The sequence below is a fragment of the Panthera leo genome, chromosome D1 (assembly GCF_018350215.1).
Source record: "Panthera leo isolate Ple1 chromosome D1, P.leo_Ple1_pat1.1, whole genome shotgun sequence".
Classification (NCBI taxonomy): Eukaryota; Metazoa; Chordata; class Mammalia; order Carnivora; family Felidae; genus Panthera; species Panthera leo.
Genome location: NC_056688.1, coordinates 89,375,744 through 89,391,542, shown reverse-complemented (window position 1 = coordinate 89,391,542; position 15,799 = coordinate 89,375,744). Strand labels below are relative to the sequence as shown.

At 40.2% G+C, this 15,799-nt stretch overlaps 1 protein-coding gene across 1 annotated transcript in view; it reads right to left on the bottom strand.

Annotated features, from left to right (window-relative positions):
- The window catches only part of TRIM44 (tripartite motif containing 44), a 110,172-nt gene that overhangs the window by 45,708 nt on the left and 48,665 nt on the right, over positions 1 to 15,799 (bottom strand). Inside the window, exon 4 of the mRNA XM_042904150.1 lies at positions 7,748 to 7,767. Coding sequence (XP_042760084.1) covers positions 7,748 to 7,767 — 20 coding nt within the window. The remainder of the gene's footprint in view (positions 1 to 7,747; positions 7,768 to 15,799) is intronic.

Sequence of the window (15,799 nt, the reverse complement as noted above, 5' to 3'; positions counted from 1 at the left end):
GCAGTATGGCGCAGTGGTTGAAAGCACAGAATTCTAAGCCTGACAGATCTGGGTTCCAGTCCCGATGGACTCACTTTCTGACGGTGTGACCATGGCTTAATCATGTAACTTCTTGGAATATCAGTTTCCTCCTCTGCAAAAAGAATGGAATAACTCTACCTCACAGAGCTGTGTTCAATGTCTGAGTACGCTATGCAGATCCGGCTCCTGTTTAACGTTCGGCACATAAGCAGGCAGCGCCCCTGCTGCCGAAGAACTGTGAGTCCTGGACAAGCGTGGAAGGCAAAGCCGGCCGCCTGGGCGGCTCTCACTGGTCCTCAGGTGGAAGCACCTGTTCAGGTGTGGGGGACCACACAGCACCCCACTGCATCTCCACCGAGACGCGTCTAGCAGCCAGGGGGCAGCTGAGAGATGCTTCTCTCCCACCTTCGCCGAAGTTCTCACATCCCCTCCTGCTCTGGGCTGTGTTCCTCATGCTCCACCTCACTTTCCTTTAAATAGAACTGATGGAGCCAGAGGGGAAGGAGACGTGTACTCACCAAGGAAACAAATGCTTTTCCATTTTACAACCACACCACAACCTACGGGGAACAATCGGCAGCGGTGCGAAGCAGTGGGGGGAATGAGACATTTATATAAGAAGGTGCTTTTCTTCCCCGAAACCCCTGCTTGTGGCTAAGGAAGTATTTCTTTTATGAACATACACACGCTCATAGTTAGGTCCTAGGTCCAAACAGGCACATACATGAACACTGGTCCTTGGCAAAGACCTCACCATTTAGGGTACCCAAGTTTCATCTTGGCCTTCAGCCACCTCTTACTGTCCTGAAGCTACCTCCCTGGGTTTAAAGAGACCTACGCTTATTAACTCTTAACTTCACATCATCTTTGAAGGAGAAAAGAAAACAAAAAAAACCAAATCACAAAAACACACCAGCTTCTGCTCCCAGCATCTGTCATGGATGCTGCGGGTTTCTGGGTAAAGAGGTGAATGCAGTTCAGGCACACGGAGCTACAAAAAAAGGAAAGATCCTTGGAAGCTGTTGGGAAAATGGAATTATTGACCTCTTATGTGCCTCTCACTGGGAGCAAGTGAGAAGATGCTAGAGCTTGGCAGGTTTCTTCTAAAATGAAAAAGACACCACTAACGACAATTTTACAATGGCTGCCCCAGGAGGGGGGCACAGGCAATGACATCCAATTTAGTTATTCTTAAAACACAGACTGGAGTTTTGTGACTTCCTCAAACGAATTATGTTTAATTGCTGGTCCAAAATGGCTATGAAGACAAACAAGGAAGAAGAGAAGTAGGCTCCAGCCAGACTCTTCAGCACCGGATCTAACTCAGGGACAAATGTGACATCGATTTAATTCTTTGACAAGGTTTTAAAAAATATCTTTAGTCCTAAATCTATTTGGAAAATGTCGGGGCTTTAGTACTCCTTTTCTCTATTAATTTGGAACTAGATAACTACTTTCCAAACCCGATTTTCAGTTTGAGGAAGGCAGGAGATGTCAAAATAGGGTTATAAGACACAAATCAAACAATTTCCCTCTTCAGCTACTTTAGCTCAGCTGCTTGTTCTTCCATCTAAAAAAAGAAACCCAAAAGAACACACTTTCAATGCTTCACGGCAAACTTGTCTTTAAGTATAACAGGATGTGTTATTTTGATGGGGAAACTGAGGCACAAGAGAGCAAACAATTTACCCATAACAAATCATGAGATACAACTACAGGAAGAGACCCGCAAGATTTAGAAGTCTGTCCACTTCTTCTATAGTAAGGACAAAGCGATAGTACAACCTTCTGGCATCCCAGCATAGCGCACAAGACCCTCTGCAGGGCGAACCCACCCATCTGTTAGGCCCACCTCCCGCCACAGTCCGGTCATGCAGTGGCTCACCATTCCTCACACAGCACATGCGTTTTTCCTCCGAGCCTTGAGACATGCTGGTCCCTCTGCTTGGATGGCCTTTCTACCCTCCCCACCTGGAAAAGCCTACCCATACCCATTCTTCGAAGTCCAGCACAAATGTTATCTTTTCTGACTCTCTGCTCTGCGTTGGCTGTACCCTACTCTACATCCAACATACTTCTTACCGAGCACTGTGACGGTGCAGTGGTTAAGAGTCACATGTTCGAGTCAGACTACTGGAGTCTGAACACCAGTTCTACCGTTTTTCAGCTGTGTCACCTCACGTAGGTATCACCTCTCTGCAGCTCTGGATAATGGATTAGCCACCTATGAGGACTGATATGAGAAATAAATGAGGTAACATACGTAAATGTTCCCAGTAAAACCACAGTATGCAAAGGGACACCCGGGCCCCTTCCCACTGGGGCTCTTGCTGTTGCTAGCAATATGCACAGCCCAAAAAGGCAGGCAGCTGCTCCTGGCCGGCATTTCTAGTGTGAGGCCGATGGAGGTAAACCAGAGGCACCCTGGCTGAATTTTCCAGCTGTGCCTGCATCCTCTGGTTGTATACCAATATGCATAAAATAAGATAAAGTGACTATCATGGGTAAATATCTGAAAATCAATTACGTTAGCTTCTATTACTGAGAGGCAGCATAATGCACAGCAGAACTCCATCCCTCACCTGGGAGAGTAGGGGATAAACGATCCACATCAGCAGGGGAAAGCAAAGTCAACCCAGGTTCTGTGACAGGGAAATGTGACAGTTAAGAGATTCTCTGTACAGGAGGCCAGCTTAGATGCTGGGACCCCACTTCTGTATAATAAGCAGCCCTGATCACTCCATCCCATGTCACAAGCATCTGAGCCATTTTCTTTGGCTTCGAGCTAGGTCTTCTGAAATGAAGACAGTGCAAAACCAAGTCATGAATTTGCAATCAGAGGACAAAAGAAACCTACGTGTATCGCTGATTTAGTTCTCTTTTATCTCTACAAACTAAGTTGTCAGGAGGAGAGATGTCATGTCTAAGAACATACGGTTATTATTTTGGGGGTGGGGAAGAGTACCTTGTATACAGCCCCAAGAAGATTTTTAAAGAAACAAAATTCAGAAGATTTTTTTAAGAATCTACTAAATTACAGAATCTCTAAGAAGCAGATTCTTTCCACTCCATATGTAATATAAGACTGTATTTCTTCACACAACCACAACCCCAAAAAACTGGGTGGAGAGCAGGGGGAAGAAAGGCTAGTGTTTACAGAGAAATAAAAACAGACTACACAGAGGCAACGAGGTTGAATGACTAGCCCAAGGTCACGCAGTCAGTCTCAGGCAGACCAAGAATAGAAGGCAGGTCTGCTGACTCTCCTTGAGCTCCTACTTCTTCAGAACTCGCTGCCTGTTTGATCACAGAATCGGCACGGGTCAGATTCACACTGATCTCAGCGGGAGCTTTTTGCCTGAATAAGAGCCAGCTCTGAAGATGAAATATTCTACAGAAGTCCCAAATATGGTTGTTACTATTAAAAAGCCATTTTCCTCTATGTTAAAAAAAAAAGAAAAAAAGAAAAAAATCACAGAACATCTCAATAACAAATCAAGATTTCATATTGATCTTGCTCCTTTTTCCTCCGAGCACAAGAGTTTCGGGGTCCTTCCCTCTCTGACTTCCTCCCACTACAAAACAGCTTTAAGGCAGCAGCATCTATTGCCACCCCCTCTCCTGGAATATATATCACTTCTCAGCGGGCTCCAGCAGGCGCTGAGGAGCCGATCTGTGAGGGAGTGAACACAAGATCTCCCGTAATAGCACAGAGAAGACAGAAAATTGCTGCCAAAAGTGTAAATTGCTTTTTTTGCTTGGAAAAAAAAAAAATCACTCTGGGCTTCAAAGACACCCTCTTAAAAGATGACTCCACGATGGGTAATATCCATGTTGTACACATGAGGACTTTTGTTCCTCCACGCCCTCCAAGGACCCTCACCATCTATGTAGCCATCACGTGGATTTGAGGAGTAGACCACCAGATGCAGGGGCAACATGCGGCCGATTCTGCGGGGGCGGGGTGGGGGGAGCGGGTCAAAGGAAGGCCTGGCCGCCTGCTCCCCAGGGAGTCTGAAAGGGCCCCGTTTGCTGCTGACCCTGAAAGGACACTGTGTGCGGGTAAGCGAAGAAATATCCTTTTAGGATGACAGAGGCTAAGGAGGGGAGAGGCAGCTTGCAGAAAACAGAGGCCCCAGCAATTCAGTGTCAAAGCAAGTCAAGACCTCCCAGGTCAGAGGAACAAGAGCAAGGTGATCCCCCGAGGAGTAGGCGTGAAGCCTCCCGGCTCTCACAGCTTTCGGGGAGGAAAAGCAGTGCGCTGGCCGATGAGGGCAGATAGTCCAAATGGTGGTGGAGGGTATGAACCCTGAAGCCAGACTGGATTCAAATCCTAGCTCTGCCACTTACTAGCTCTGTGATCTAGGGCAAGTTCATCCTTCTGAGCATTAACTTCCTCATTTTACAAGTGAGATAATAACCACATCATAGGCTTTACATGAGGATTAAATGAGGATATATATAAAAACACCATACGTAGTAAACCTTCAGTAAGTGACAGCTATGATTATTACTGTTATTGATTGGTAGGACAACTACACAATAAAATTCAGGGCAAGGAACAGACAGGACCAAAAGTACAATACTGAGACATGTCATGTCAAATGGCTTGGGGAGTCAGAAGGGAAAGGAGGAAGAAGGCAGGGAGACCCCAGGTGAGAGGGGACACACACAGCTCTGTTACAGACAGAGACGTTTCAACAGGACAGGAAATCTCCTTTGTTCCCGCCACTGTGGAGAGAGGCTGGACTTCCGTGCAGACAGTGGGGAAGCGGCTGTACGGAAAGAATGCCAGCAAAGGAGACACAGGTATAACCATCCAAGAGACCTGGATGCAGAGACTGCCGATTCATTCCTCTTCCATCCCCTGTGCAGGCAGACCCGCACTTCCTTTCTGTCTCCCTCACACATCAAACTCTCATTTAATACTGTCAGCAACACAGGAGCCTTTGGAACAAAACTCGGTTTGGTTTATTGGGATGGTGAAGTGTATATCATAAATGAGAGAAATTTCAGATCAAAGGCAATCCGCCCTGAAGTGTTAATTGGAATTAACTGAGCCAAATGGTAGTTCAACACAAACTGAATGGAACCAACGAGTATAAATTTAAAGTTTAAGAAGAAAATTTGACTCCTCTTTTCTCTTTCTGCCAAATCAGAACATGTTCTTCAAGTGCTCATCGTACCACAAGAGGGTTCTGTCGAGTCCCGGTCCAAAAGAATCCCTGCTAACATCCATGACAGCCTCGCTTAGGGACAGCTTGACTTCGTGGCTGCTCGTAAAGAAACTATGCTTCACGACTGTCTTGTCAAAATGACACGAGGGTATCTGCAATTAAACTCTACAACCAGTATCTTACACTAAATAGTATCTTGGAAGTGAGGTAATCTCTTCATAAGGTCCCTGTATTCTTCTACTCAACGTGCCTCTGACATGTACCCATAAAGACAAGACGAGTGTGTTCATCCTAATCAGGCTCCTCCAAGCCACATCACCTCTGTTAAGGTGTTTTCATTATTTGGTCTTGTCTGAACGTTCTTTCTGGGGACGAAGAAAGTTCAGGGCTGTCCTCGGCCCAGATTTTCAGGAGCTAGAGCTAGTCTTGAGAGTAGGAGAGATGGAGTGCCAAGGAGACAATTTAGAGTCTGTTGAAACCGAAGGTCTATGCAAAATGGTAAAAACCCGGTCAATAACTAGAGAAGATGTGCATTTAGGCTCCCAGGCTCTGGTGTTAATCCACTTCCAGTTCAGGCATGCAGGGGGGACTTCCAAAATGCAAATCTATCGGGGTCAATTCCCATTTACAATTCTTTAATGCTTTCTCACTGCTGGCAAGCTAGTGCTCAAATACCATAGGTGGCCTCTAAGGCCCTAAATGATCTGGATTCAGCTTTCTTTGCTCCACACTTCTCTTATCTAGAGCTTTCCCACAAGTTGTTCTCTCTCCCTAGAACAACTCTACCCCCTCCTCCTCCTTTGCCTGCCTTCTCATCTTTTAGATAAGCTCTGTTCATATATAACCTTTTCTGGAAAGCCTTCCCTTATCCTCCAACACCGACTTAGGAGCTTTCCTAAAGCAGCCTAAACTTCCCTTAATCATAGCACTTCACCCACAGTGTAGGGGCCCGATTATACGCTTGTTTCTCCCACAAAGATAGGAACCATGTCTGTCTTAGTTATTAGTGTATACCCAGTATGTAGCATGGTGCCTGACACATAGTAGGTCATAAGAAAAGAAAGGTGGGGGGTGGCGCCTGGGTGGCTCAGTTGGTTAAGTATCTGACTTCAGCTCAGGTCACAATCTCATGGTTTGTGAGTTTAAGCCCCGCGTTGGGCTCTCGACTGTCAGCACAAAGCCTGGAGCCTGCTTAGGATTCTGTGTCTCCCTCTCTCTCTCTCTCTCTGCCCCTGCCCTGCTCCTACTCTGTCTCTCAAAAAGTGAATAAACATTAAAAAAAAATATTTTTTTTTTAAAGAGAGGGAGGGAAAGAGGGAAGCAAGGAGGGAGGGAGGAAATAAGTGAACCACAACACAGAAGAAGTCTGTTCCTGAGAACAACTGGGAAGAGGAGTTTGAAGAAATTTCCTGAGGCTCTGCAGTTTTAAAGCCAGGGCGCCTGTGGCTTTAGCCACAGTAGACAAGGAGCTAGATCTACGCTGAGAAGCACAGTTCCAAAGCATTAGGAGAGACAAGATGTGCGGTAACATGGCACCGAGGAAGAGGCTCAGGATATGGGGACAGAAAAAGAAAGAAGAAGAAACTTTGTTTGTTTATAAATGAAACCAAGGAAGGACCAGACGCTGATTCCAGTAAGGTACCTTGGACAAGTCATTTAGCTTCTTTCAATGAGAAATTTGAACTAGATAAGTGATTTTCAAACTGAGTTCTGAGGAACCCTAGGTTTGTACATTGGGATTCTACTTAAAAGCTCATTTGAAAACAAGGGCACTTCTTCTAAAACTAAAGCTTGAATAGCAGTGGCCTAAATGAACTTCCTGGTATCTCTAGCCTTAACAGTCCTTGTTGATCCTATGTGACACAGGGGACCCATCTGGACGTTGTATTTTACTTTGCACAGAAGCCCCCTGATTGTGTTGATGGCCAAGCTGCAGCATTTCCGAGAGCCCGTTCTCACCATCTGAGCAGCAGGACAGCAGAGGTAAGTAAACCAAATTCCAGATTTACTGCAAGGCTGAGGCAATCATGAAACACGCTTTCTAATCTCATGTGATGATACAGAAGCAGAAAGGATTTTTTTTTTTCCTAAACGAAGTTCCATAATATCATAGGATTCATGGTATAGGTGTCTGTAGTCAGACACAAAGATGTTATAGATCAGAAATAAAGAATATTGGATCCAGAGCCCATTAAAAAAAAAAAAAAGCAATCCAATTCCAATCAAGAAAGAACAATTCAAAAGTTTATCTAGGCAGTCCACCTGAGAGCCTAATTACCATTCAAATATAGTGCCTACTCTTCTTAACAAGGTATTCTGAAGTTACTGTCATTACATACTTTAAAGTCTACCTTTATCTGAAGGTTACAGGCAGATGGGGAGGGAGATGGGAGCCTTACAAAATAAGATCTTCAAAGCCCCGGCTTAAGATGTGGAGCCCTTTTCTGTGCTGTTCTTTGGCTGTCCATATTTCATGGGGCATTAAAAGGCCACAAATGTCACTCTACTTCATTTCTGAGAACAGACAAGCAGCAATAATGTGATCTTACCTGGGTCCTTCCTCGTCACCCTGAAAGAAACAGAAAGAAACAGCATTAGAAATCGGCATTGGTAGAGACAGATTTATTTTCCTTCTTTTCCCTCTCCTCTGGCAACGCAGAAGCATGGCTTGTGCATTTATTTTAACAGAGACATACCCAGTAGATGTCCAAGGGCTAAGACAAGGGCTAATATAATCCTATGCTCGAACTGCCCAGCAGAGATGAACTGATAATTTGCCCTTGCAAGCAGATAAGTGAATGCACAGACCTAGGAGGCCTAACTAATAGCCTTGCCTTTTTATTTGTATGGCTGGCAGTATTTAGTTCTGAGCAAACTGAGAGCCCAAAAATAGCAGCAGGTCTTAGGCAAAAGCTGACCAGCTCCAAAGGCATCAAGCTGTTTCCTTCAAAGACTCATTTCTGCCTTGGTCCAGCATTTTTTCTCCAAACATGAACATAGCAACTCTAATATAGAGCACACTATGGTAGAAAGGGCACTGAACTGGGACTCAAAAAATGGGGATTCTAGGCCCAGCTCTGTTATTTATTAGCTATGTGCCCTTGGGCAAGTTAATTAATGAATCTGGACCTTTGGTCTTCTCCTTTGTAAAAGGGTAGCTCTGGCATTTGATGATCCACAACATCCTTCAGCCCAACACCGGCTTTTCTCTTTTTCTCATCCCTGTCTGCAAAAACAGTGTGTGAGGGTTATTTGTCCGGGTACTGGATTTTCTGAACCTAACTTTACCAGTGATCAGAACAGAGTCCTTTGAGCCTCTTCTTGCGAATAAACAAAACTTTTCAAATGACTCTCAAGCCTTTTCCAAGGGACCTCACTCATCCTTTTGGTTACAGGGTATTTTACATGCTTCTCTTTAGCCATTCAGGGTTGGTCTCAATAGAGAATCTATCTCCTAGTTGTTGGTAAGTCCCCAGGGAATGTATCAGATTGACTGTTTCTGTCGGTATAAAGGAATGAACTCTGGAGTCAGACACTCTCAAATCTTTACTCCATCCACTTGTGTCACCCTGGTCAAGTTATTTTGCCTCACTTAACTTCAGTTTCCTACTTTGTAAAACAAGGCATAATACAGTATACAAGGAGTATGAGGATTAAACAGGGAAATATTTATGTATAAACATCAAGCACAGTGCCTAAGATATAGGATGCACTTAATAAAGGTTAGTATCAATATCAGTAATGATTCAGTATGATCATTAAGAAACTACTACATGTGGGCACTGAGGGTGAAAGATAAATGATGATCTAACCTAGGAGCTCCCATTCAGGAGCAGGGGAAACAGACAAAAAAGAGACAGAAAATGAACTGTGTCGAGGGCTCTACCAAAGAAAATAGACAGACTGCTTTAAGAGTCAGAAGGGAAGTGACAAACACTGCCTCTTCTGGGGAAGGGGGAAGGGAGGGCTTCACAGAGAAGGTGACATTTATATTGGCCCTTGAAGGATAAGCAGGATTTTCCCAAGTTGACAACAGAAGGTGAGTGGGAAGGGCACCAGACTAGTAAGAGCAAAGGCATAGCGATTAAAAAAAAAAAAAAAAAAAAAGTATTTTTAAGGAATTTCGAGTTTAATGAAAGTAGAGAACGGGGACGTGTTTGTGTGTGTTCCAGGCAGGGGAGGTGGCGGTGGTGTGGGGCTGGAGGGCTGCGAGTGCAACTGAGGTCAAGGGGGACTGCCAGGGCACAAGCCTAAAAGGACAGTTGTAGCCAGAAAGGTGATTTAATTCAGATGATACACTGGAGATTGGAGAAGGAGGGCATTTTTAGCAGACTACTAAGGACTTGCAGTCTTAGTCAGGGCACTAATCATCCACACTCTAACGAGACAAGTGGGGCGAGCGGTGGAAGGAGGGCATAGGGGTGTTGGAAGCTTTCTTTGCATTTTGATCGACTAGCAGGTCTTATGGGAACTATAATCTAGTAAGAAAAAACTTCATAGAATTTAAATTGAATATGAGTTACATAACTATCAATGACTTAATTAAACCTCAATACAATTTTTCAATTATCTTTGGATGTTCAAAGTAATTGTCTAGGAGAATCTTTTGGAAAAGAGTAGCCAAACTCTCTCCCATGATTTAGAGTCAGTCCTCCTCACAACCCTGTATCTTGGCGCAGCAGTTAAGAGATGGGGTTTCTGACTTAGAGAAACATGGTCTCAAATTCGGGTCCGTCAATTCCAACAGTGAAGCTTTTGGCAATTTGCCTTAACTCCCCAAGGTTCAGTTCCCTGCTCTACACATAGGGATCCTAATTCTTACCTCACAGGGTGGCAATACGGGTTAAAATAAATGAGAAAACATGTAGAACACTGAGTAAGTGTCTGGTACATTACAAGTGTTCGACAAATGGTGCCCATTATTGCACTTTCCCTGAATTGATTAATAACGTCTCTAGGGAGAGTGGGAAAGGACAGAGAAGATGGGGCATAAGACAGTGCTTTTACATTCATTCATTTCTGCTTATAGATATGTGGCTTTTCAGAAGCAATAATCACGCTCACAAAGCATAGAGAAAGACTAGGGTGAGCGTTTCAACTGTTGAAGGAATGAATAAAGGAAAGAACAAACACACACACACACACAGGGCAATTCTGAATAGGTCAGCAGACATCCAGAAGTTTGCAAATCTTCCTTGTAAGAGTGTGCATGCTAGTCCCTCCTATTATGAAAGCCTAATTCCTATCCATCCTGTCAGATCAAGCCTCACTTGGAAATTTTCCCTCACTGACAGATTGAGCGAGGTAATCCTACTCTGTCCTCCACATTTTTATGGCTCATACTTCTGGGCTGGTTCTAGCAGAAAACCAACAGTGACAGTACCATACAGTAGCTCCCTCTTTGGATTTTAACTCCTTGAGAACAGAAACTGTGTGTTGTTAATCTCTTTATTCGTTGCATCTAACACAGCACAATGCGTGTTAATAATTATTCAAGAATGGGAAGGAGGGAAGGCAAGATGTAAGTAGGAATTAAGATTAATTTCTACCCCCATTGCGAGTGAATTTTGGTGTCAGAGAGTATTAGAAGTGAAAGCCTGCAAAACAACAGCTTCTCTTTAAATGACCTGTTAGATTAAGCAGTGCTTTCCAATCCCTCCATCAAATATCCTGTATGTTCTTGGCTGGTCAGCTACTTTCTAGTACCTACGACCTCTTGTTTCTCCTTCCACCAGAGGAAATGTATGTTCACCAAGCATCAAGCAAGTTTGTTGCTAAGCCTGTTTATGTCAGCTGAACTTGTAATTAGGACAGCACATCTTACTAAATAGCAAAAAGTGAATGAAGGAGGGTACTGCTGCTTCCATGAAAACTAAGTTGAATGAAGAGGAGTTACTTAAAAACTGCTGTCAACTCTGGTGTAGGTGAGACACATGCAGAATATTAGAAAAAATAAAATATACAAGTCTAGGGTTCTACATTCAGTTTGCTTCAAATGTCATCCTGAAATTGGGCCTTATAAACAGTGCAGTACGGATGTGGTTTATGCCAGGAACATGATGCTCCACTCCACGTGGCAAACCCATGTTCTTAAAGAAAAGAACCTGATTGAAAATCAAAGAAATATATAGATATGTATTTCAAGTTTAAAATAAATGTTTAGGGTATGCACGTATCACTTTTAATTATTTGCTCATTGGAACTTTTTCTAAAATTATCTCACGTTGCTCAGTACTCTTCTCTCCCAACTAGACAAGAGATGGAAGTACTCACAACATGCAAATAAAAATACTTGAAAAGTACTTGACTTTGGCAAAGAAGTTGATAAAATTCAGGCAAAAAACGAGAGACTGTCAAAACTGATGATGAAAATCTACACTGATGTAACTGTTCTATGGACAGTTTACAAATAGGTACAAAAGCCTAAAAAATGCCCATACTTTTGACTCAGTAATTACTTATGACTTATGCCCTGTAATGTAATAAATGGTAGTCAGAAGTCAGAAGTAACCTAAGATTAAGTAAAGTTTGTATCATTGAGATTCAAACATTATGCTTATGAAGAATTTCTAATAATATGAGGAAATTTAATATATAATGTTAAGAAAAAAGAGCATGAGGGGATGAATAGGTTAACCAACTTTATTGTGGTAACAACCATTTTGCAATATATGTATGTATTAAATCATGACACTCGTACAACTGAAACTTACATATATGTCTATTTATCTCAATAAAGCTGGGGGAAAAAACATATACCAAAAAAAGAAGAAAAAAGGAAAAAAATGCCCAATGATAACTACCAATTTAGTGCATTTACTTTCTGCTCTGTCTATAAGTTTTTAATATTCTATAGTGATTAAGAAGGAAACAACTTTATTTAGTTAGTTATTTGAAGAGGGGAAAGAGCACCTCCCATTAGACCTATGGGAGTGGTACTGAAATTCCTCCCGTACCCTATATTCTATAAGAGGACCCAAAAAGATTTACTAGAAATGCATTTTTAAAAAGAAATGTCACTAAAAAACCTTGTCATCTCTGGACTTCCTCAACCAGAAGCTCTGTGATTCTACTTGGCCTAATCAAATTGATCCTACTGAAGATTTCTTAAAACAGGCACACTGTGTTAATGGACGGGTTTTTAAATAATCTTCATAAATCAAAGGCAAATGGCACTTGAGCAGGTAGAATATTTACAATTTTTGTTTTTAACAGCTTCATTGAGGTATAATTTATCATACCATAAAATTACCTGTTTTAAGTGTATATTCAATAATTTTAAATTCACAGTTACACAACTATTATCACAAACCTGCTTAAAAACTAGATATATACAGATACAAAATTATCATTTTATTGTCCTTAACTTAAAAAAAGAATTTTATTTATTTTGGGAAAGAGAGAACGTGTAAGTCGGGGAGAGGGGCAAAGGGAGAGTGAGACAGAATCCCAAGCAGGCTCCAGGCTCAGAGCAGAATCCAACGTGGGGCTTGATCCCATAATCCCGGAATCATGACCTGAGCTGAAATCAAGTGCTGGGCACCCAACCTATTGCGCCACCGAGGAACCCCTGTTTTCCTTAACTTCTTTAGAAGCATGTGACTGTTTGATATAAAATTATAACTGCCTTGTAGTGTTTATAATGTAGATTTTTTACATATGACAACTATAACATAAAGGACATAAAAAGAGAATTGGCCTATATAGTTTCAAGGTATCTACATTTTATAAGAAGTGGTACTATATTAATTATAAGTAGACAGAAAATGTAAGGATCTATACATATATATAACATACATTACGTATATCACAATATATGTTATAATCCCCACTGAAACCACTACAAAATAAGAATAAAGTAACAGAGCTAAAAGCCCAAAAAATATATTAAAATGGAATTCAATTAACAGTGAATTCAAAAATCCAAAAGAAGACAGGAAAAGACAAGAGGAATAGAAATAAAGGGATAAACAGAAAACAAATCATGGCTGACCTAAATTTAACCAGGTTAGTAATAACATTAAATGTTAATGGGCTGCATACTTCAATTAAAAGGCAGAGATTATCCGGAAGATGAAAGAATAAGTAAGACCCAGCCATACGCTGCCTAAGAGAAACACACTTTTAACAAAAGATAGACCAAAAACAAATGGATAGAAACATACCATGTATAACAGTAAGTAGAAGACTGGATCAGCTCTACTAATGTTAGATAAAATACACATGAATACAAAGAGTATTGTCAGAGAAAAAGAGGGACTTTTTATAATGATTAAAGGGTCAGTTCATCAGAAAGACATAACAATCATAAGCATGTATTTGCTTGAAGAGACCTCCAAAATATCTAAAGAAATTGATAGAGTTAAAAAGAGAAATAAATAATTCCTTAATCATCCTTAGAAATTTAACCCTTCTCAGCAGTTGATAGAACTGGACACAAAAATCAGTAAAAACATAAATTATTTGAACACTAATTGATATTTAATAGAACACTACAACCACAAACTACAAAACAGGTGCACATATGTATTTACCAAGATAGACCATATGCTGGGCCACAAAATACGTCTCAATAAATCTTAAAAACTTGAAATCATTCAGAACATGTTCTCTGATCATCACAATGGAAAAAGTTAGGAATGAATAACAGTATGACATGTAGGAAAATCCCTAGTATTTGGAAACTAAACAAGACACTTATAAATAATCAGTGAGTAAAGAAAAGATATCACATGGTAAATGAAAAATATTTCAAACTGAATGATACTGAAAATAGAACACAGCCAAAGTTTAGGATTCAACTAAAGCAGTGCTTAGAGAGAAATGTACAGGTCTGAAAACTGACTTTAAAAGGTAGTAAAATCAATGATTCATAAAGCTAGAAAAAAGAATAAGTAAACTCAAACTAAGCAGAAAAAAAGGAAATAAAAACAGATATAAACAAAATAGGAAAGAATAAAATTAGCAAATCAAAAAGTTCTTTAACACTAACCAAATTAATAAAATAGCAATTAGACTGTTCAATAAAAAAAAAGAAAAATCACAAGTTATCAATAATGAAAGATAGGTTATCATTCTAGATGCTGTAGTTAAAAAAATAACAAGAAAACACTATGAACAACTTTACAGTAAAAACTACCACTTAAATGAAAACAACAAATTCTGTGAAAATTACAGCACAAATAAACACAACACAACTTAAATACAACACAAATTAAATTTAAATAAACATGAAATCAAAACAGCTCTATATTAAAGAAATTAAATTGGTTATCAAAAACCTTTACATTAAGAAGTTCCAGGGTAGATGATCTTGTTAGTAAACACTACCAAATATTTAAGGGAGAAATAACATCAATCACACACAAACTTTCAGAAGATGAGGAGGGGATACTTCTCAGCTTGTTTTCTGAGGCCAGCTAACCCTAATAGGTAAGCCTGACGATGTTATAAAAATATCAAACTACAGATGAATATCCCTCATTGAACACAAACATAAAAATTTTAATTGAACCCAGATAATAAATACATAATGGCCAAGAGGGAGTTTATCTCAGAAATGCAAGGTTGATTTAATATTATAAAATTAATCAATATAATCAGCCATTACAATAAAATAATTTAAAACACCCATATAATCACTTCGATAGATACAGAACAAATATCTTATATACACCACATTCATTCAAATTATTGTTCCCCATAGCTAATGTGTCATTTCTCTGTAGCTACTTTGCTTTCAAGATTTTTTTTGTCCTTCGTTAGTTTGATTTTAATGTGTCTGGGTATGAATTTCTTGGATTTATCTTGCCTGGGTTCATTCAACTTCTTAAATCTCTAGGTTTATGTCTTTCAACCAAATTTTAAAAGTTTTGAGCCATTATTTCTTCAATTTTTTTTTCAGCCCCACATTCTTTTTGCTCACCTCCTGGACGTGGGTGACGTGTATATTAGGTCTTTTTTTATTGTCCCACAGGTCCTTGAGACTCAGTTTTAGTTACTTTTCTTTTTTCTTGGTTGTTCAGATTGGATCTATATCTTCAAATTCATCAATTCTTTCCTTTCTTATCTCCAATTTGCTACTGAGCCAATCCAGTGAATGCTTTATGTCAGTTACTGTATTTTTCAGTTCTAAAATTTTCATTTGGTCCTTCTTTATATCTTTTATATCTTTGCTGAGATTTTTTAGTTTTCATTTGTTTCCAGAGCATGTGTTATTGCTCACTGAGTCATTTTCATTAAATAGTGGCTTTAAAATCCTTTGATAATTCTAAAATCTGTGTCATCTTGGTTGTGGCCTTTTCTCAGAGTTGAGATTTATTGGTTCTTGGTATAATGAGTGATTTTGGACTGTATCCTGAACATTTGAGTATTTCAGAATCTGATTCCTATTTAAATCTTCTATTCTAGCAAGATGTCAACCTATTTAAATTCAAAACATATGTCCTCTTACATTAATGTAACATTGTACATCAGCTATACTTGAATTTAAAAATAAATAAAATAAAATAAAAATAAAAATAAAAATAAATTATGGTTTTTAAAAAAAAGAAGAATCAGAACACATGTCCTAGATCAGGTCTGTGGACTATGGTTCAAAC